At 43.8% G+C, this 22,319-nt stretch overlaps 1 protein-coding gene across 2 annotated transcripts in view; it reads right to left on the bottom strand.

Moving 5' to 3' along the window:
* Positions 1-22,319, bottom strand: part of Dnah11 (dynein axonemal heavy chain 11) — a 312,765-nt gene that overhangs the window by 231,231 nt on the left and 59,215 nt on the right. For both annotated transcript variants that reach the window (XM_057782825.1, XM_057782826.1), the window contains exons 23-28: positions 19,611-19,769; positions 17,438-17,560; positions 16,603-16,725; positions 14,364-14,588; positions 13,920-14,011; positions 12,834-12,960 (exon numbers count right to left, since the gene is read on the bottom strand). In XM_057782825.1, coding sequence (XP_057638808.1) covers positions 12,834-12,960; positions 13,920-14,011; positions 14,364-14,588; positions 16,603-16,725; positions 17,438-17,560; positions 19,611-19,769 — 849 coding nt within the window. The remainder of the gene's footprint in view (positions 1-12,833; positions 12,961-13,919; positions 14,012-14,363; positions 14,589-16,602; positions 16,726-17,437; positions 17,561-19,610; positions 19,770-22,319) is intronic.

Genomic DNA, 22,319 nt, shown 5'->3' with positions numbered 1-22,319 from the left:
CAGATGTAGAAGAAAGGTGATGTAGCAATTGCATAATAATAGAAATGTGCAAATAACACTGTATCTTTAAGACAGTTGATGTTTTGTGATATGAATTTTACCTCAACGGAAAACAAAAGCTGTTGCCATGGCAACGTTTCCCAGCACACAGGCTTCACCTCTGCCACAAGTGTCTCTCAACCCATACTTACCATGGCTTGGTATGTAACAGCAGCTTCTAGAAACAACAGCAGCTGCCTATGTCATCTGCCTGACAAGCCCACCAGTGTGAGGAAGACTTTCCTTTGGGGTTATTTCATCTTTTAAAATCTTCCACCTTTACACATTGCTACATTCTCAGTTTTAGCATAAAGGACAACAGCATCAGGACCTCTTCAAGTCTGAAAGAGATGGCTTTCTGAGACGTGTGTACTGCAGGCACAGGGAGAGTGGTAGGCAGCAGATCGCTACCTGGGTTATTAGAGTCTCCTCCATCCTGCACATTACCCGAAGGACATCTATACACAGACCATCTCTGCAGTAATCCAACCACTCACTCCCCATCGAAGTGGCTAAGAACTGCACAGATGTCAAATGGCTTCAGTTGGGAAATGGGCATAGATAACGTTCAGTTGAGAAGCTGCAGGGTAAATGAGACCCAGGCCATCAGATGCCCACACATTACTGCTTTGCTCAGCATAATTTCACATCTTCTGGCCTTGTAGTCACCCTGACAGTGGCCAAAAAATGTAAATCTCCCAACCTACAGTTCTCTGTGACCTGTAGCTGGCGTGGTTGGAATCAGATGCTTCTTATGGAAATTTTCTGATGAAATATCTTTGTAATTTAAGTGAAATTAGATTTTCTTCTTCCTGGTTAACTGCTTGGGAAAACATTTTATTTTACAACAAAAAACATACATTAAAATAACACTTTCAGAGTATTATTAAGGGAACAAAACTTTACCATGCTTTAAGTTGGCTCCTAAAGGGTTATCAACAAAAACCGAATAATGTTTCCCCCATGTATGCAGCGTCACGTGTGTGCTGTGTCCACTGATGCACACGGGCAGTCCCAGCTTAGTACAGTATCATGTGTTAATAGATAATGGTCATGTGATCTGAAAGTACGTCAACCATCTTAATAAACAGCAGGGAAACATGACAAGACAAAGACCTTTAAAAAGTTTTTGGTAAAAATTACAATCTCACTGTGGGTTGCAAATGTGTAAGAAAACAGAGAAAGCAGCAAATGCTCTTTTGTACGGTGTAGTTCAAAAGAGTAAATGGACCAAAATGAGTGTGCTGGATTGTAGAGAGCTTAGGGCCATTCAGTGCTTGCTCCTTCTGGCTTACACCGTGGAAGAAACAACTCCTCCATGTCTTCACTAAGAACTCCTTTTGAGTTTGGGCCAACCACCGCTGTGCTGTGCTTTGACCGTTCAGTGTCTGACTTGTTTTGTGTTCTTTCTTTTTTCTTTCCTTGCTGGCAACACTTCCTCTGGCCCATGCTATCCTTTCCATCCCAACCACTGCTATCACTCATGTCCAGAAGTTTGTTCTTTATAACTGCATGGCTAACTGTGTGTGCAGGCTCTCTAAGGATAGTCACCCTCCAGTCTACTGTCTTCCCTAACTCCATGTTTGACTCAACATCCACTTCTAGAATTATCCCCAGATGACATTCTTTCTGTAAGTCTCTATGCATTCCAATTTCCATGAATCCTCTTTGTCCATCATTTATTGTTTTACATTACCATGTGGAATATTCTAGGAACATGGAGGTCATGCAGCAATACCTTAGCAGATGCACAGTGGCTCATTGTTGACAACATTAGAAAGATAAGAGCATAACTGTTGCTGATAGCACTGCAATCTGTGATTTTTTTGTGGGCCAAAGAGCTAGCAGTCAAAGCTCACTCATCATTCTTCCCAGTACAACACATCATCTCAAATATTAAGCATGCTGTAGAGATCTGGGCTGTCACTAGTCCTTGGTACCTGCTGGAATCGATACTGTTGGAACCATACACAGAGAGAATCTCTTATTAAATGTAAGAACTTACATTTATTTTATAACTTATGATACAAACCAGTAACACATCCCATGACCTATGTTTGCCGTTCACCTAGAAAAAGGGAAAGAAGATGAAGTTGGTCATATCTAATTCCCTTCTCAAACTTTACCATTGGCTTTTGTTTCTGCAATCTAATTTTATGTTTGCTCAGTGCGTGTAAAGAAGCTGATACTCACTAAGACAAACCATACATAAAGCTGTACCACCACTATCTGGGCGAGCACCTCGGAGCCCACTGTGTGTTCATTCATCCATTCATAATGACAGCAATGCCCACCACCACATAAGAACGTAAATGCAGGCACTCCTGTCTTTTGTAGCTATTAGTCTCTAGACTAAGACTGGATGTCAGTCCATCCTATTAACAACAAATGCATAAGTATTTAAGCTAATCTGTCAAAACAGTCAACAATTATTTTTGTTTTAGAGTTGTATTTGTTACTGGTTATGATACAATATTTTTGGGAGTCTAAATCTATTTGAGAAGACGTAGTCATGATACATTTATGTAATGAAACTCTCAGTAGCCATCATATACCATGATGCATAGTAATATGACCAATTTGTTAAATGTATGGGATAGACCTATAATCAACCAATCACCAAAAATAGCATCCAGGAGTAGACTCTAAGAACAGTGCGTTTTAGGATGATTTCTGTCCTTTTTGCAGTGTACCTATTATATAATTTTACTTTAAAGTGATCATAATATAAAATTGTAGTTTTTTAAGTAAACTTATAAGAACTGAAATTCATCTAGAGGAAAATAGGGAAAAACATGTGATCTAGGAGGATCATCTGTCTATGTGTTACTTTTATTGGTTAATTAATAAAGAAAACTTCTTGGCCTGATAGGTCAGAACATAGGTGGGTGGAGTAGACAGAACAGAATGCTGGGAAGAAGGGAAGTGAGGCAGACACCATGATTCATCATCCTGAGATGTCCGCAGGTTAGAATCTTCCCAGTAAGCCACCACCTCGTGGTGCTACACACATTAATAGAAATGGGTTAATCAAGATATGAGAGTAAGCCAAAAAGAGACTAGATATAATGGGCCAGGCAGTGTTTACATGAATACAGTTTGTGTGTTGTTATTTCGGGTGTAAAGCTAGCTGTGCGGGAGCTGGGTAGGACGAAAAGCAGGCCTGCTCGCCTCATCACTACAAACATGTGTACAACTGGGTGGGTTTTTACACTGTAGACACGATTTGTACAGATATCAACATCATTGCCAAACAGAAGACCAGCAATGTGTAGAGAATAAGAGGCTTACAAGTGATCAGCCCTAAATTTTGTATGTACATACATACATTTATATATACAGACATACATACACACATGCACACACACATATACATTTAGACTTGAGCCTTGAATACACACACATACACACACAGAGACACATGACCTCATAACGCAAAGCTCCGTTGTCTATGTAGAAGAAGTACAAATATTGTAAGAGCGAGAAATGGCTGATGATGTCAAGGAAACAGTGCTTTCCAGACACAACAGGGCAGATGCACACATGAGCCCACAGTACAGCATGCACAAGACCTACACAAACTAAAGCCAGGCAAATCCCAGTATTTACATGGGGAGGTGGGCACAATGTCTCATTCCCGAGGAGCTATTGGCATTTGATTCCAATGGGAAAGGAAAGGGCAGTTTTCTTTAGTGGTGTGACACCTGATCTATCAACCAGACTCAGGGCAGGCCTTAGACACAGGGCCAGATGACCAACATGAGCTGTAACTCAATGAGGAGAAAGAGGGAGGGAGGGACGGACAGAGGGAGAGTGGTTAGGAAGCTAGAAGGATCTGGGGGAGGGGCTAATGTGATCAATGTGAGCTCCATGGAATTCTCAGTGTATTAATAAAGATATTGTTTTCTTCTCTAAAAGAAAAGAAACAGGAGAGCAAGGCTCAAAGATTTTTCATGGCTTATGTGAACTCCTCTTCCTCTCAAAACGGGCATTTTCAAAAAAAACCCAGCAATTCTACTATAAAAATGAAATCAGTGGCTGCTGTTCTGCATCCTTTTACTGAGGTTTCTTTGTGTATAAGGTACAGTATGCCTTTGCTCTCTACCATGTGACATTCCAATGACTGAGTATATTGCAATGTACTTGCTATTCTCTTGCTAGAGATGCTGAAATTGTTTCCAGCTTGGGGAAATATAGGTAGAAAAGATACTACATACACATGCATTCCTGTGGTGATCTAAGAAGATGAATTGTTAGGTAGTAATAAAAGAAACCACCAGTTTCCCCAAATACTTGCTCTAGTTTACAATCATGGTGACCAGATACCAATGTTCCCATTGTTCTACATCCATGTTATCTAAGACTGTGCATTTTAAAATGTTAGTTTCTTGGCACATTTGATCTTGGGGTATGTCATTCTATGAGCTTTGGGAACCCAAATCCTGTCAAAGATTGCAGGTATCCTATACAAAGTAAAAAGAGGCAATAAATACTCTCCATACAAGGACTGATGGCATTCTCACCAGCCTTCCCCCATACCAGAATAAGGTGTAGCTGACAGCAGGAACCTTCAGGAAGAAAAGAAGGAAAGAAGACAGGAAGAAAAAGAAGGGAGGAAGGGAAGAAGGGAGGAAGAAGGAAGGAAGACTAGCTTCACATATTAGAACTTTATATTTTTAACTTCATATATGATTTTTCATTCTAAAGCAGTACCTTATAAAAGTCTTGATGGACATGAATGTGTACTTATAAATGTGGTTGAATATGCAAGCAACACACATCAATGACCTTTGAAAGTATCACAAACTATTCCCAAGGTTTAGTGCCTTAATATTGTGACATTTCACAGTTTACAGTAATTGTCTGTGTTAGAATCTTCAGTTGCCTCGGCTAGTCCCAGATCTCACACATTTGTGGTCTGCTGGTAGTTCATGGCTTCTCTAATGTGGTAATGGTTTTCCAGGTGGTGCCTTGGTCCCGCGTTCATCATCCAGCAAATTGGTACTGATTCACTGGGTGGGAAAGTCAAAGATTTCCAAAGAGCAGCAAAATGGTAAGTCTCAGTGTGAAAGAGGCCAAGAACCTCTTACAATGATTCACTGGCCAGCTAGGCATGGGCCGTGCAAAGGGGGAAACAAACTTGACAAAAGAAGTGACAAGACATGGAAAGGGGCAAACTGTGATGTAGGTGTTGCTTTCTATGTGTTGCTTTCATTGGTTAATTAATAAAGAAATTGCCTTGGCCCTGATAGGACAGAAAATTAGGTAGGCGGAGTAGACAGAGCAGAATGCTGGGAGAAAGAAGCCGAGTCAGGCAGTTGCCATGATTCTCCCATCCGACACAGATGCAGGTTAAGATCTTCTCTGGTAAGCCACCTCATGGTGCTACACACATTATTAGAAATGGGTTAAAGCAAGATGTGAGAGTTAGCCAGTAAGAGGCTAAAACTAATGGGCCAAGCAGTGTTTAAAAGAATACAGTTTCTGTGTAATTATTTTGGGTAAAGCTAGCCATGCAGAAGCTAGGCAGCGGGAAGCGGCCATGCCGCTCATATCACTACAAAACTGGTTGTCATATTTACTGTATTGTGTTTTGTATTTTCTTGAATTTTTAATACAATTTACTTGCCACCAAAAAAAGCCATAGAAAGTGACTCCTGTTTTTCTAGTTGACACATAGGAAATACACATGTAAAGTTATAATGAGATGACACACTATCAACAGAGCCACGACCAATCTTACGTCTATACAACGTTGACCCATCCCCTCTTTATTCCATTTGCTTTCTGAGGGATGGCTAACATGCCTGCTGTGTACAGTTTCAGGCAGTTAGCATTTCGGTGTTCAGAATTTTCTCACCTTATCCAGCATCATCTTCCTATAGCTAAAGCGCTTCCTTTAACATCTCTTGGAGGGCCAGATTGCAGGTGACAAGACCTTCCAGCATGTGTGTCTCTGAAGAAGACCTCCTCGCATTTCCTTCAGCCTTCAAATACACTTTTTCTGGGTAGAGACATTCAGCTTGACAGGCATGTTTCTTACAGTGCATCCAAAAGACAGCTCCAGTGTCTTCTCACTTGCACGGTTTTCGATGTGAGGTCAGCTGTCACCCATTCCGTTTGTTTTTCTGTGTGTCCTTGGACTTTCTGGGTCATGTTTAGGGTTATTTCCTCTCATTGGTTTTAAATCATCTGAGAAGATTGTCATAGTTCTCTTCATATTCTCTCCTCTCTCTCTCTCTCTCTCTCTCTCTCTGTCTCTTTCTCTCTCTCCCCCCCCCCACCCCCTTGCTCCTCTTTGCCCCTCTTTCTGCTGTTTGAGGCAGAGTCTTACTCCATAGCCAAGGAACTGGAACTTGCTTTGTATCCCAGGCCAGTCTTGAGTTTCTGGTACTCTTCCTGTTTCAATTCCCGCTTATAGTCAGGGGCCATTCAGTGTTCTTGAGTCCTTAAATCCACTTTCCACCAATCTGGAAAGTTTTAGTTGAACTTTTTCAAATATGTTTCTCTCTTCTCCTTCCCCCACTCTAGACAGTTAAAGTATATATATGGAAATTTCTTAGGATTTTTGCACCTCTCCTTGATGTCTGAACACGTGCAATAGACAATGACTGTGGACACTCTGTCAGTTCTAACACCAGTCCTTTTGAGGACAGTTTTTATTTATTTATTCGTCTCTTCTATTATGGGCTGGATAGTCCTGGTTTACTTGTACTCCCAGGAGCCTTTAATGAGATTCCAGGAATGGTAAAAATAATATTCTCACCCATGTATTCTGAACCATAATTCAGTTAAATTACTTGGAAGGTTTGATCCTTTTGATCTTGACAGGAAGATTTAGTGAGGAGAAAGAAGATTGTTTGGTAGGATTAGAGTAGCGTGCAACCCACATCTGATTATTCCTGACTAACCAGCGAGGCCTTCCTGATATTCTCTGTAAGGGTGTCCCCTCCGTGGTGGGAGCAAGCTTTATTCCAGCCCCGTGAGAACATTGGTGCGATCACCTCTAATCCTCTCAGGTTGGGAGTTCCCTCACGCACATTCACCAATCAACCCCCCCACCAACTTACTCAAAGGGGCCTCACCTGCTCCTTTGTGTTCTCCCCTTTTCATTCTGCACAGGCACACTGTGGCTAGATTTCCCCTGCAGTGTCCTCTTCTGAAGACTGGGCCCAAGGCAGCAATGCCTGTAACTTGCACATTATAAGTCACAGTCCCCTACTGTGCCAATCCTGCCAGTGTGTAAGAAGCATCTGGTGTGTGCCATCTATCTTCCTACTTCAGTACAGAAGAGTTCTTCAGAGACAAGCTTACCCGTTTCCTCTCGTGTAGCCCAGTGCTCTTGCGGAAGGGCATTCCCTGAGCATGCATACTATTTATCTTGTCTTGTGAACTCAATTCCCACCACTGCAATGTTTTGGCATGCATATTAAATTAGTGTTTTCACAAGTGAAATTTGTTTTAATGTATTTAATCTGGTATATCCAACACATCATTTTAACGTCAGATGAGAATAAAACCTAATACATAAAACTAGCAAAAATAATCCTATCAGAGTTACCAGTTACCCTAAGGCATAGTTACAATTAGGATGGCATGTAAGGTCATTTGGGTACCATTTACATTTAACTTAACTACACTAGTTTAGTTAAACACACACCAGAGTGAATTTTTTTAAGGATAAAAACATCGGAGATTGCTAGCGAACTCTGTAAGGAGCCACAGCTCTCATGCATAACTACTGCACGGGGCCCACAAATGCTGCAGGTCTGAGACAAGCTTTGCCGTTGCAGCAGCGGACAGATGTGCAGTCTATCATCCTTCAGATAGTCTGTGCACTGAAGAGGTCAGGCTTAATTTCAAAAAGAAATCAGTCTTCAAATCCTGAGCCAAACCTAGTTTAGTGATTGCTAATATTGGTTGCAGACATCCAAGACACACCAAACCACATTGTCCGTGACATCTCAACCCCATTGTCCTAAATCAGGTACCTCAGTTCACAGAATGGAAGCGACTTCCATGTCAGACCTCCCTGCCTGAGAAGTTCAGGCTGAACAAATTTCACAATGAACTTCAGGCACTTTTAGACTAACACTGTTAAATTAAGTTTTAGGGGCGGTTTGGGTGAAGAACTCAAGCCATTCACGAAATGTCAAGATGAGTTATCTGCTCGCAAGGGTGCCTTTTATAGGCTCATTACATTGTTACTTCCAAAGCTACCCTCTCATGCTATCTTGGTCACACCACCAGGAGCACATTAGCTGACATGCTAATGTCAGCACAATAGGCAGAGATGGACACGCTCTGCCTGGTGGTCAGAATCTGGTTCTGATAATTGCAAATGGAGTAAGAGAGAACATCCAGGCTGTACTGTGCACGTGCATAAGACACAGTTCTACAGCTGATGACCAGGATTTGGAATTCACGGTGACCATGCAGAGGTATACCTCTCAGAGAATGAAGTAAACTATGGTATGACACCAGATGACACAAATGACTCTAAGGACCTTATTGGTCCCCTCTGAAACAAGTCACTCTAGAGTTGCTGTTTGCGCCACTGAGGCTGGTTACTACTTTCTGATAACAAACTGTGTGATAACATGTTATAGGAGTTGAATTATTCAAAGTTGAAGTAACATAAAAAAGGGTTTTCACATGCCCTGTATCCAAGGCTCAACGATGATTGTGGAAGATGGGGGTGGGAAGACTGTAAAAGAAAGAAGTAGTGGACATTGGCAATAGCCATTATTTGCTGGATATGATGGGGCCATTGCATACATGACCTCACAATACTGTGTCTGCATGAGATCAAGCCAGCCAGAATCTCAGCATGGACATGGGAGGGGTCATGAATCCCTCCCCCATATGAAAACCTACTGCTCACTAATGGCTGCTGGAAAAGGAGAATTCATTCCCTTCAGGGATAGGCTCCTGAAAGACCACCCTGGCAACAGTACATGGTTCTACATCCATGCACACACAGAAGTCAGAGACACACGGAGTCCTGAAAGACCACCCTGGCAACAGTGCATGGTTCTACATCCAGGCACGCACAGAAGTCAGAGACACACGGAGTCCTGAAAGACCACCCTGGCAACAGTACATGGTTCTACATCCATGCACACACAGAAGTCAGAGACACACGGAGTCCTGAAAGACCACCCTGGCAACAGTGCATGGTTCTACATCCAGGCACGCACAGAAGTCAGAGACACACAGAGAGACAGAGCACAGAAGAAATAAACATGGAGTGCAGGGAAGGACCTGGAGGGGAGAGACTGGAGCACAGATTAGATCAAAGCACTGTATTATAAACATGCAAAACAATATCTTATATATATATATATATATATATATATATATATATATATATATAAAATTCTCAGGAAAATGCATTGTGTAAAGTTTTCAAAGAACAAAAAATATTTTAAATGATTTAAATAAAATTATATTTCATGTACTTTGAAATCAAGTCACTCTCTACAAAATTGCCAACTCAACCAGAAATCTAATCTCTTCCAAGGTGATATGTTAAGACAACTGTAAACCATTTGTCCCCTACAGCCATGGGACCTGGACCACTTTAGCCCCCCTCATTGTTGTTGGCTTTCACCAAAAGGGTTGTGAGACACCACTATGCTGGACACCATTGTGCTATGCTCCAATCCTCGGCTTTTTTGTAAGTGGACATCTTTAACATCTTATATTGTCTAGTTGTTCATTAAGGACAATGCTAGTTTAATGCTGTAAAATATATATACAGGATTCCAGGAACATTATATATATATATATATATATATATATATATATATATATATTCACAATTCTATGAATAAAATGAGGGTAGAGTTACAGCAGTAAGGCAGCCTAACAGTAGCTAGAAAAGATGCTTCACCAACATGGAAGTATGGAGTCATATGAAAACAAAAGAGGGATTTAAAGAGGCATACACCATTGGCAAGTGAAGAAAAGACGGCAGCAATAATATGTATACCAAGTCACTGTGCGGTTTGGCTGGGCCTTTAAGCACCTTTTTTGATTAGAAAGAAAGCTGGGGAGTGTGTTGGCTGGGGAGACAGCCCAGTGAGTGCCTCGCTCGCCTTGCAAGCACATAGCCAGGCCAAATATAAAGGAACCGAGCACGTTCTTAAGCCCAGCTCTTGGGGTTAGCTGGCCGGCCAGCTCGTCCTAATCAATGAGCTCCAGGTCAGTGAGATGCTGTCAAAAGCCAGAGTGAAAGGGAAAAGACACCCAAAGTTGGCACTGCCCGCCCCCCGAAGTTAATTAAGAAAAAAAAATACACTGAGTGATTGTCCCCTCGTGTAGAGCCTAGGACTTCAGCTGAGGACAAAGGTGTGGAGAAAGTCGCATGAGTTGTGGTGGACGTCCCTTGTGTTGTCAGACACATCTCAGCACCATCCCATCCAACACTATGTGCTCCTCCATCAGGTCTGAGGAAGCCTCCCAGGGCAAGAGGCCAAGACATTCCTTCTGCACTTGCTCAGGAAATGAAACAATGTATTTCCACTCTAAGGATAGACAAGAGGAGCTGGTACCTAAGGGGGGGTCTCCTGCATGCCCCTTGCTCCGACATCTCTTAAAAAGAAAAAGAAGAAAGAGATGAAACCAGATGATTGGTTACACTGCCCAAAGCAAGAACTACGGAAGGTGAGCTGGAAAGATGGCTCAGAAATTACAAAGACCTGCTGCCTTTGCATGGGACCCATGTTCAGTTCCTGGCACCCCAAGGCTCACAACTGCCTGTGACTCCAGATCCAGGGGATCTGCTGCCTGCTGACCTCCATGGATACCTGCACACAGGCTGCACAGAAGTCTACACAGGCACACATGCTTGCACATAAACTTTAAAAAGGAGCTATGGGAGCTCAGGTAGGGTGAGATGCCTGCCATGGGTGGGTTATGGAGCTCGGGTAGGGTGACATGCCTGCCATGGGTGGGTTATGGAGCTGGGGGAGGGTGACATGCCTGCCATAGGTGGGTTTTGGAACTGGGGGAGGGTGACATGCCTGCCATGGGTGGGGTTCTTGATTCCCCGTGAGAACTTGCAAGCTCTACAACACTCAGCGGATGCTCCTGACCACTGCCAGAGAATCACGCACCGTTGAGAAATGGCAGCAGAGGGCTGAAATAGAGCAAGTGTCTAGCATGTGGACGTCCCTGAGTTCAGTCCTCTGTACCGTAAATCATCCTCCTAAACTTGTCCTTATTGTAAGTGGCCAGAGAAGGGAATGGACTGAACACAGCCATCAAGCCCCAAGTATTGTAAACCTGGCCTCCACATGGAGATGAACAAGGGCATCAACTTGATCTTGACCGGTTGTTTTGGACGCACTCATTCAGTTTTAATGAGAAAACAGACCAAGGCATTACAAAAGGGGCTGCTATTAACATAAAGACATTCAACAGGGCACATTTGGAGTTAAAAAATTACAGGAAAATATTAGTATCTCATGCTTATTATTCTACAGAACGAGCAGTGCTTGACGAATCAGGGACAAAGCGCTTACTGTGTTTGAGACGCTATGCTTAGAAGGACTTTTTTGTCTTTCTTATTTTCTATATAGAAAATTGAGCATGCGTTATAAGTACTTGAACTTGTAAGTTCTTTGGGACTTGAAAGATTAATAAAATAGTTTATGACTTCCCTCTCTACTGGCGTGTAAGCGTGGGGATCACCATGTCGGATGAGCTTTTTAAGCAGCTGATTGTGTGCTGCATAGATATGCAGACCACAAGCGCAGCCCAACCAGAGAGATTGTCTCCGCAGAGCCACCCAGAGGCCAACACGAAGACACAGCAGTACCGAGTGGCCCCAGAAAGTGCTGTCCATGTTGACTTAACCACTCTCATATCTGTAAAAGGATCCCACTTGTATTAAGCAAAGAGGATAGCTGTGTAATTCAATCCTCATTCCAAGATAAATAATAACCAAAGAAAAACAGTCACTACAAGTAATGTATCTAGGCAGCAGCAAAATGCATACAGCTGCGTTGTATAGAGCTGCGGGCTTCAGAGAGAACTCATGACAGTATCTAGACAGAGTCTGTTTTTCTGAGGCGTATAAAACCGCACAGCACTAAAACCCAACCAGTCTAGAGACGAACAACATCGGCCCAGCACTTTCACAACTGTAAGAGTCAGTGGCGCCAGGGAGCCTACGGACAACGACGCCTTTAAATGTTTACAGGAAGGGGAGTTTCAGAACTGGCGGTTTGTCTCTGCTCTGAGCTCTCACATTACAGAAGATAATATCAAGGTTTTTTTGCTTTCACCGTTGATGTGAGGACTAGGGAATCCATGGCAAGCCACTTTTACAAAGATGAGGGAAGCCAGAGGGGAGAGGACAAGGCTAAAATGATATACCTCCCCCTCAAAGAAGTCCAACGTAATAACGGTGACAGCTTCTCCAGAACTGGGGTGGTAAAGGAGCTCACATGACCTCAGCCCCAGTGACCCACTTTCCCCAGGAAAGCTGCCAGTCAGGCTCTTGGGCCTCCATCCCAGGTCTTCAGCCCTGGGAAGTCATGGGTCAGTTCTTCCTGTTCCAGGAACACTTATGACTCACATCCCACCCTTTGCTGAGCACCTGGGCAGCTGCGCTGACTTCTCTAGCTCGGCCTCTCTCATTTTCCTCTGCTGCCACATTAAGAAATTCAAATGCAGATTTTCTAGTTCCTGGCACATGCAATGTGACAGATGGCATCTGATAATGATGGAGAAACTGGGACATTCCTTAACTAATCGGCAGAGCAGAGGACTTCCAGAGCCCTTACCTGCTTCGGCTGGGTTCCCTTGGAGAGAATGTCCAGCAAGTCAGTTGAGGAGATGAAGTAGAAGCGAGGAAATGTGACCCTCTTGGTTTCCAGGTACTCAGCCAGGGCCTTTTCACAAAGCGAAAGCCTGCAAGAATGAAAACCCGTCTGAAGTATGCTCCATGTTTCCTGCATTGACACTTCATGACTCCATTCAACCAGGAAGTTCACAATTTCACAGCTACTCCTCCTGCTTTGACATCCTCTTACAAACAGAACACAGCCACACAAGGGAGTGGGAGGCACACATACACATATGCTCACACGGCATGATATGCCACTCACTGCTTCTCATGATAAAGACCAGGTGTGGCATTGCTCAACTAAAGCACAGATTGCAGTAGGAAGCTGTAATTGGGGGCAGAGCCTGTTTCCCATTGCCTTCGACCTTTTCTAGCATCCACGGGAATCCGAGACCCAGAACTGCTCCCGCTTCATTACCCAAAGTCCTAGCTGTTGACTAGGTACGGATAACTACAACTGTTCAGTAAGCATCTCATCTGCATGGTGGATTCGCCCTTTTTAAACCGAAAGCCAGGATGTTCTTGTGGATGCGCTTGTGGATTTTATGTGAATGTGACTTCACAAACGGCACTTGGGAAAGGATTCTGAAGGCACTGATGTGCTCTGTAAGGGTGATATATGTAGAGAGAAAGTATAAAACGGAAACGGGGAGGGCTCGCATCTCTAATGCAGCACTTGGAAAGCTGAGGCAGGAGGCTTCCCATGAGTTCAGCGACAATCTGGAAACAAAACAACAACAAAAATGACCAAAGAGAGGAGCACTGGGAGAAAGGCGGGGAACGAATGAGAACAAACAGGCAAACTAAAGAACTATGCGGGAGCGCTGTCCAGGGATCAGGTACACGGTAGGTGTTCAATAAGATATCATATCAAAAAGATATGAGGAAGAACTGATCAGTTATCAGGAATCTCACCTACAGCATACAGGGCAGCTAGAGAAAGAGTGGCTTCAGTCACGTGATGTTAGACATCGTTAGGATGTGAAGGAAGCAGACTTTAACCGACCCTTCGTCCTGTTCTTACCTGTGCTGAAAATCTTTCAGCTTCTCATAGAGGTGGGGTCTGCATGTTGCTTCTAAGATATTTTTTATTTTGGCTGTCTCGAACATTAACTCCTGTGGAGAAGCAGAACAGATTTTAGAGAGTCAGCCATTTTCTTTCCACTGAGAGCAGGCAGCTGTGTGGACGGTGCTCAGGAGACTGTAGAAATACCCGGCCCCGTGTTTGCTCCTGTAGGAAGAGTGTCTGCTAACACAGTTTCACTGACCAGTCATACCTCTCTGTTTCCAAAGCACTTGTCATGGCGCAGCGACAGACTTGGGTAGCTGATGTGGCAACGCAAGATTTGTAAAAACAGCCTTTCAGTTTTCCGGTTCCTCTGCACAGATTGCCTTCCATAAACCTGACGTCATGGGTTTCTACATACGAAAACTTTGCTAGAACAGAAGGGGCCTATCTCTGACTGACCTTAAATTCAGCATCCACTACATCAAATCTTCTGGAATCTTCCACAAGCTGGGTTCGAATATCTTCTGAGCAAACAAAGATGCTTTCCAAATGAGACCAGGTTCGTTGGACTTCCATCCAGGTAAAGATGACCGTGTCGGCTACATTTAACTTGTTCTGCCAGCTTAGGACTTGCTCGATGAAGTACTCCACATACTTGCTTTGCAGAAGAGTCTGCAACTGCACCTAAAAGGCCGGCAGGCACGGTCAGTCGCTAACTACTGGGCTGTGGGGACCGCAGGAAAGCTGCTGGGCTTGCTGCCGTGGTTTTGCACCTTGTGCGGAACCCAGACAGGTGCCATCAAGCTTTTGCAAAATGGGCCAAAGACATCATAGCACGCTGATGTATCCAGCCAAACAAATGTGGTAAGAAGAAGCATCTGTATTTAAGATGTCTTCTATAAGAAGGACATGCACTGCTGTGCAGGTAAAATCCACTGTCAGGGGCTGGAGCGATGGCTTAGTCCATAAAGTGTTTGCTATGGAAGCATGAGGACCCGAATTCACATCCCCAGCACTCATGTAAAAGACAAAAGCAAAAGCTAAGTGTGGTGGCATGTGCTTGTAATATCCCAGGATTGGGATAGGCAGACAGAGACGGACAGATTCCTGGAGCTCAACAGCCAACCAGCACCATCCAATCAACTAGTCCCATGTCCCAGCGAAAAACTCTGCCTCAAAAATGACAAACACCACCTAACGGGTAATAGGGGCAGCTTTAAGAATTAACACACTTTCTTACTTAGCCCCTAGGCCCTGCCTGCTCAGTTTTCCAAGGGTGTGTGTCCATGTGTGTGTGTCCGTGTGTGTGTGTCCTTGTGTATGTGTGTGTCCGTGTGTGTCTGTGTGTATGTGTGTGTCCATGTGTATGTGTGTCCATGTGTGTGTGTGTCCGTATGTATGTGTGTATGTGTGTGTCCATGTGTGTGTGTGTGTCCATATGTATGTGTGTATGTGTGTGTCCATGTGTGTGTGTGTCCATATGTATGTGTGTATGTGTGTGTCCGTGTGTGTGTGTGTGTGTGTGTCCGTGTGCATGTGTACATTTGTAGGCATCAAGATCACAAAAAAGCAAACTCTCCCTCGAGCTTCCTCTTCCTGTTTGCAGCCGAGGGCTATGTGCTGCAGCAACTCTGTCACCAAGACTGCTGCCACATGCAGCAGCCTAACGGTCACCTCTCACCGTGCTCACATGGAAATCTCTACACTGACCTCCTGTTCTCGTTCACTCTACGTATTTAACATATGTGATTCCTCTTTGGGGCAAAACCCTTGGTTTCTGTGCAGTATCCTGCTCCACTGTTTCCCTGCTCACAGGCTCTCGCCCTGTCCCATCCATTCTTTTGTTAACCAAAGGTGGCATCCTCAAGGCTCTGGACCTATGTCCTTTCTCTCTCTCCCTCTCACTGGATGCTGACGATGGCCTCCAACCCTCATGCTACACAGAGTCTGGGCTCTGGGCTGATTTCTGCCTTTATATAATCGACTCTCACACTTAATCAGCCCAGAATCTTAGTGTCAGCATGCTCTGGGTTTACATCTGATCACAGAGACAGTTATTGCCTTCTCCAATGCTCCCATCTCCCTCTCTTCTTGCAAAGGTCTAAAGAGATGCTTATTACTTTATCTTTATAATTCAAGGTCATATATGTTATTCTCACATCCATGTCTCCAGATTTACTTTTCATAACTTTCATGGAAAAATTATATTCCAAGGAAGCCAAAATCATTGGCTCCTGAGAGTTGGCGACTTTCTGGTGTTACACACACCACTAACATTGTCCCCACGGCACAACCATTCTTTCCTAGTGTCTCTTCTTAGCCTTGCAGGGGTTTGTCAATCTCGCTTTAGTCTCCCAAGAGTCTGTCAGTCTCTCCTAAATCTCCTAGGAGTCTGCCCATCTCTTGTTAGTTTTCTAGGGGTCAGTCTGTCTCTCCTTAGTCTCCTAGGGGTCTGTCTGTCTCTCCTTAGTCTCCAAGGAGTCTGTCTGTCTCTTGCTAGTCTCCTAGTGAACTCTTTTGTGCATCTCCTTTCTGAACTACAAGTCCACACCTTTGAATGTCAAATGATCCCACACCTGGAACTCAGCAAGAGTAGATGCTCAGTGAACAAATGAATCAAACTTTGTAGGTGAATTTTGAAAAAAAATCCAAAATTGCTAATTAAGATAAAAATCTATAATAAAACTGTCCATTTTACCTGGTTGTGCTCTAGCGTTTCAAAAAGCTGTTCATCAGACTTCAGCAGTGGAACACCTGTTCTGTGGTGAGCTTCATAAGAAAATTCCAGGGTCTCCCAGGTGTGGCTGACTTCAGTAATAACCTAGTAATCAAAAGAATCAATTAATTAAAGTATAAACATCAAATTTAGGACTAATATGTCACCCATGACCTAGAATTTAAAAAAGTTTAATTATTATATCAATGTTAATATTTATAAATTTATAAATAAATTGTAAATTACAAATACATAATACTCACATCAATAATTTAAAAATGCATTATTAAATGTGACTGGCCTCACTTTTTCCTACAAGATTCAGGGTGACAAGACTGGGGGAGTGAATGCCAGCACCGCAAAGAACCAAGCATCATAGTAACACCAAAGTTCTCCTGGATCTGATTCACGTCCCCTCCCTGAAGATGTGCAAGTGTGAGAAGGGACTTAAAGGTCATACCAATTTATATATTAGCCAGCATGAGACAGGTGTAGGGCCTGAATGTGATCTCAGGCCCCTAAGCAAACCTGGGTAAGCCAATTATCCTTTTATGCTTCAGTTTCCCCATCTGTACCCTAGAAATAAAAACATTATTGTTCTGAAAGACTAATTGAGTTCATCAAAGTCCAGTTCTTAGAGCGGGGCTTGCAACAAAGTGGCCCTGCTCCCTTCGACAGGGCCAGCCCTCCTGTTGTTGCCTGTCCCCTGTCTTCGACTGATCCTGTGCATCCTAGGAAAGATGCAGTCTAAAGGTATTACCACCTAAGAGCTGAGTTCATTCACTCAGCGTCATGGAGACACATCCCTGGACGGTACCTTCTCGGTGCCCAGCTCCTTCACGGCCTTGTCCACAATGTCTCTCACGTCATCCTCTACGCTGTGCAGCTGCAATGCCAGCAGGTCTGCCAATGTTGTGGCATCATCTATTGAAAATCTGACCTGATCAGGAAGAAAATGGGGCAGACTCTGTACTCCACATTTAATGACGTCCGGGAAGGTGCAGTTCTGCAGTCCACCCCCTTCAGCTCGTAGGTCCCGAGCCTTGGATGCAGTAACTCCGCGAGCCAAGTCTCCGCCACGTTCCCACGCAATGCCTTCTGTTTTATAGCCTTCCATTTTCAAACTGTTTCTATTGCCTTTACCCAAAAACTATTTTTTTAAAAAAAGATTCCCACTTTCCCACTCTTAATTTATTATAATTTAGTTGAAACCCTAGGAACGAGGCGGCAGCCCATTTGTCTTTTCTTCCTGAAGTCCTGCTCACAGAACATAATTTCCAGTCACTCGTGATATGACCTAGTTTTACCACTAATTTAATCTTAGTGGCTTGCCAAAAATTATCGTCACTCATGCCATTATTCAGGTTCATCATGTGAAATAACTCACACTATTCTCCATTATTCAGGTTTATCATGTGAAATAACTCACACTATTCTCTCCAGTATCCTTTGCCCCACCCCCGCCCGGTACCCAGGATTTGGTTAACAAGAACTTGGTTCTTCCTACATCCTGAAGTCAATTCATGTGCTTTACAAATGAGAGGTGCAGAAAAGCCATCTCCCTCGCAGTCCTCAGAGGACAGCACTCTGCCTTCAGGACGCTGCTGCCCTGTCCGACTTCCACCACCGCACACACACAGAGTGACAACGAGCTACTGCCTCAGGCTGAGGGGCATCCTCACAGGCGAGACTGTCATTGGCCATGTCTGACCCTGGAAAGCCCCGGCACAGTCAGCGAGTTGATCATTCTGTCTGCATTCTGACTTCACTCCCCAGCCAATGGGAGCAGGAAGATATAATGGGACTTCTGTGAGTCTTCTGTGCACTCAATTTGTACTCCAGCCCACGAGATAGATTCTTTTCTACCTCTACTCTAAACTCCAGCCTAGAAAATGGGCTTTTTTCCCCTTTACTGTCTGACTGACATAACATTTTTTTAGCTTATAAAAACATATTCCGTAAGCAATCAGACACCGTGTCAAGGCAAAAGTGTATAGGAAGAAATAGGAGGAGAGAAACGATACACAGTCAGTTACATATGCAGATATAAAAAATTCTGAATGAATTTATCAATCGGTAACAAAGAGTAAGTAGACAATGTCTAAAAGTACTAAGGAAAATATGAGCATAATAACTTCAGGTCACTTGATAGACTTCTTACCACAGGCTAGATCTCACATATGAGCATATATAGTATCTAATGGGTCTGCACTAGAAACATTGCTTTTTATTTTATAGAATAGCTAATGCTCAGGGCCGCATGATCCCTTCGTGTAGGGATGAGGGCCACACCGCCAAGCTGCTGCGAGTTCCTGCCCTGCCAACTTCCCTTGCACTATGATAATATTCCTTCACAAAGAAAGCTCCTGCTTCACCTCAGGAGAAAACAGCCCAGGTTTCTCCTACACATTTCCAAATGATTCAGGTCACATGTGGTGAAAAGCGGAGCATACAATTGACACATTTTCTTTTCCATACATACAATGGGGACAGCCCAGAACCTCAGGAGGCACAAACATGTGAAAAACCACTTATATCATGCAACACGATATCAAAAAGGACATCATATTACACACGAAGTTTAAAAAGGAACTCACAATGTCAGAATTTCCTCTTCCCCCAAAGATCCTTCCCATAGCACATAAAATCACTAGCTTCTCTTTAAGTCGGGCCTATACCTATCAAGCCTTCCCATGGCACATAAGATCACTAGCTCCTCTTTGATTGCTGCAAAATGCTGTCCTATTTCTTCTCAATGGCTAGTTACAGGGCAATTATGATGCTTAAAAAGCAGACAGAATCTTTCTCAGAATAAAAGTAAAAATAAACCCAATCTGGAGAAGCGAAGTGACTTCCTGACGTCAGATAGGCAGGAGTGGGCTCACTGGTGCCTCAAGGAACCTGACCTCCTGATAGAGACTAGAGGCTTTCCCACATGCTCCACTCTGTCAGGAGTAGGGACTGCACAGGAAGGTGGCCCCAGTACGTACCCTAACAGCCTTCATCAGCTGCTGCCAATGCCTGTCCCTGAGAGCAGGGCTCTGCAACTCTGCGATGACTCTCAGCGACGTCGTCAGGTCCTTCACAGTGCCCTCCAGGCCGGAATAAGCATCCCAGGCACGGACGGTCTTGTCCAGTGACCAGATTTCCTAAAGAAATGTAAGGGAAGGGGAATGCCCAGATTCCCATAGGAAACAATGTATTACATGTATGATTATCTCCCTTGGGAGAATACATGGGCCTTTCTCCATCCATGGATTAAGAAAGACAGTGAAGGCATATATGAGCTCAGCCTGGGCTATATAGAGTTCCTGGGTGTTTTTTGTTGTTGTTGTTGTTTAATAAATAAAAGAAACAGAAAATATTGGCTCCTCTGGACCACAGGTACTAAACCTGTGGGTGAACCCCTAAAATGTTGGTTGTTTGCAAGTATTGTTTTCATTGTTCGAGTTAAAGAAGTTTTAAATAAGCCCTCCTCTCAGCTTTCATCCTGGCCCCAGTAACAAAGCCAGCAGTCAGGAATGACAAAAACCCACAATAAAACCAGGAAAATGATGGTGCCAATTCTTTTAAAAATAAGACCTGCAGTTGGGGTGGGGTTATCACTGGGACATGAAATAATCAAGGGCAGAAGAATAAGGGGAGGGAGTGAGCACAGAATTAGCTACAGCACGGCAGCCCATTAGCATTGAGGGGCTTGAGACAGGAACAATGTGGAGAACAAACTGGGCAGAGACAGTCCAAGCTGAGCCCAGTACTCAACCTGGGCCAAAGACATCGGGAAGTAGGAAGGAAACAAAGGACTCTCTCTCTCTCTCTCTCTCTCTCTCTCTCTCTCTCTCTCTCGTGTGTGTCTTCTTTTCTTTCTTCCCCTTTCTTTTTTAAGTATTTCCCAGGTTTCTCTCTTAGAACCCTCTGAAGTAGATGAATCTATCAGCCCATATCTGCCTGTCAGGGTCTGACATTTCTTTTTCTTTTTTCTGTTTTTACTTTATTTTATGTGCATTGGTGTGAGGGTGTCAGATTCCCTACAACTGGAGTTATGCACAGTTGTAAATTGCCGTGTGGGTGCTGGGAATGGAACCCGGGTCCTCTGAAAGAGCAGGCAATGCTCTTAACCATTAAGCCACGTCTCCAGCCCCAGGGCTCGACAATTTTGACTCTTTTTTTCCTGCTGTAGCCTTTGGCTTTCTCCAGAGAAGTTCTGCTTTCATCAGGCCACATGCAGCACTACTCAAGGCATTAGTTCTGGTAATGAAGTTCTGGGCACACAGCGCCCTCTGGGCATGCTGGAGTAACCAGTGGCTACAGAGGTAATAGTTCGTGTGGAGACAGATGTAATCCCAAGAGCCAAACTGATGGGTGCTTTTTTTTTTTTTTGGTTTTTTTTTTTAATTAATTAATTAATTAATTAATTAATTTAGAATTTCTGCCTCCTTCCCGCCACCCCCTCCCATTTCCCTCCCCCTCCCCCAATCAAATCCCCCTCCCTCGTCAGCCCGAAGAGCAATCAGAGTTCCCTGCCCTGGGGGAAGTCCAAGGACCACCCACCTCCATCCAGGTCTAGTAAGGTGAGCATCCAAACTGCCTAAGCTCCCACAAAGCCAGTACGTGCAGTAGGATCAAAAACCCATTGCCATTGTTCTTGAGTTCTCAGTAGTCCTCATTGTCCGCTATGTTCAGTGAGTCCAGTTTTATCCTATGCTTTTTCAGACCCAGGCCAGCTGGCCTTGGTGAGTTCCTGATAGAACATCCCTATTGTCTCAGTGTGTGGGTGCACCCCTCGCGGTCCTGAGTTCCTTGCTCGTGCTCTCTCTCCTTCTGCTCCTGGTTTGGACCTTGGGGTTGTAGTCTGGTGCTCCAATGTGGGACTCTGTCTCTGTCTCCTTTCATCGCCTGATGAAGGTTAATATCCAGGAGGCTGTCTATATGTTTTTCTTTGGGTTCACCTTCTTATTTAGCTTCTCTAGGATCACGAATTATAGGCTCAATGTCCTTTATTTATGGCTAGAAACCAAATATGAGTGAGTACATCCCATGTTCTTCTTTTTGGGTCTGGCTTACCTCACTCAGGATAGTGTTTTCTATTTCTGTCCATTTGAATGCAAAATTCGAGAAGTCATTGTTTTTTACTGCTGAGTAGTACTCTAATATGTGTATATTCCATACTTTCTTCATCCATTTTTCCATTGAAGGGCATCTAGGTTGTTTCCAGGTTCTGGCTATTACAAATAATGCTGCTATGAACATAGTTGAGCATATACTTTTGTTGTATGATAGGGCATCTTTTGGGTATATTCCCAAGAGTGGTATTGCTGGGTCCAGGGGTAGGTTGATCCTGAATTTCCTGAGAAACCGCCACACTGCTTTCCAAAGTGGTTGCACAAGTTTGCATTCCCACCAGCAATGGATGAGGGTACCCCTTTCTCCACAACCTCTCCAGCAAAGGCTATCATTGGTGTTTTTTATTTTAGCCATTCTGACAGGTGTAAGATGGTATCTTAAAGTTGTCTTGATTGCATTTCCCTGATTGCTAAGGAAGTTGAGCATGACCTTAAGTGTCTTTTGGCCATTTGAACTTCTTCTTTTGAGAATTCTCTGTTCAGCTCAGTGCCCCATTTTTTAATTGGGTTGATTAGCCTTTTACGGTCTAGTTTCTTGAGTTCTTTATATATTTTGGAGATCAGACCTTTGTCAGT

This window comes from Chionomys nivalis, chromosome 10 (assembly GCF_950005125.1).
Source record: "Chionomys nivalis chromosome 10, mChiNiv1.1, whole genome shotgun sequence".
Lineage (NCBI taxonomy): Eukaryota > Metazoa > Chordata > Mammalia > Rodentia > Cricetidae > Chionomys > Chionomys nivalis.
Note: the sequence above shows the minus strand (reverse complement) of the source record. Positions and strands in the feature narration are given on the sequence as shown.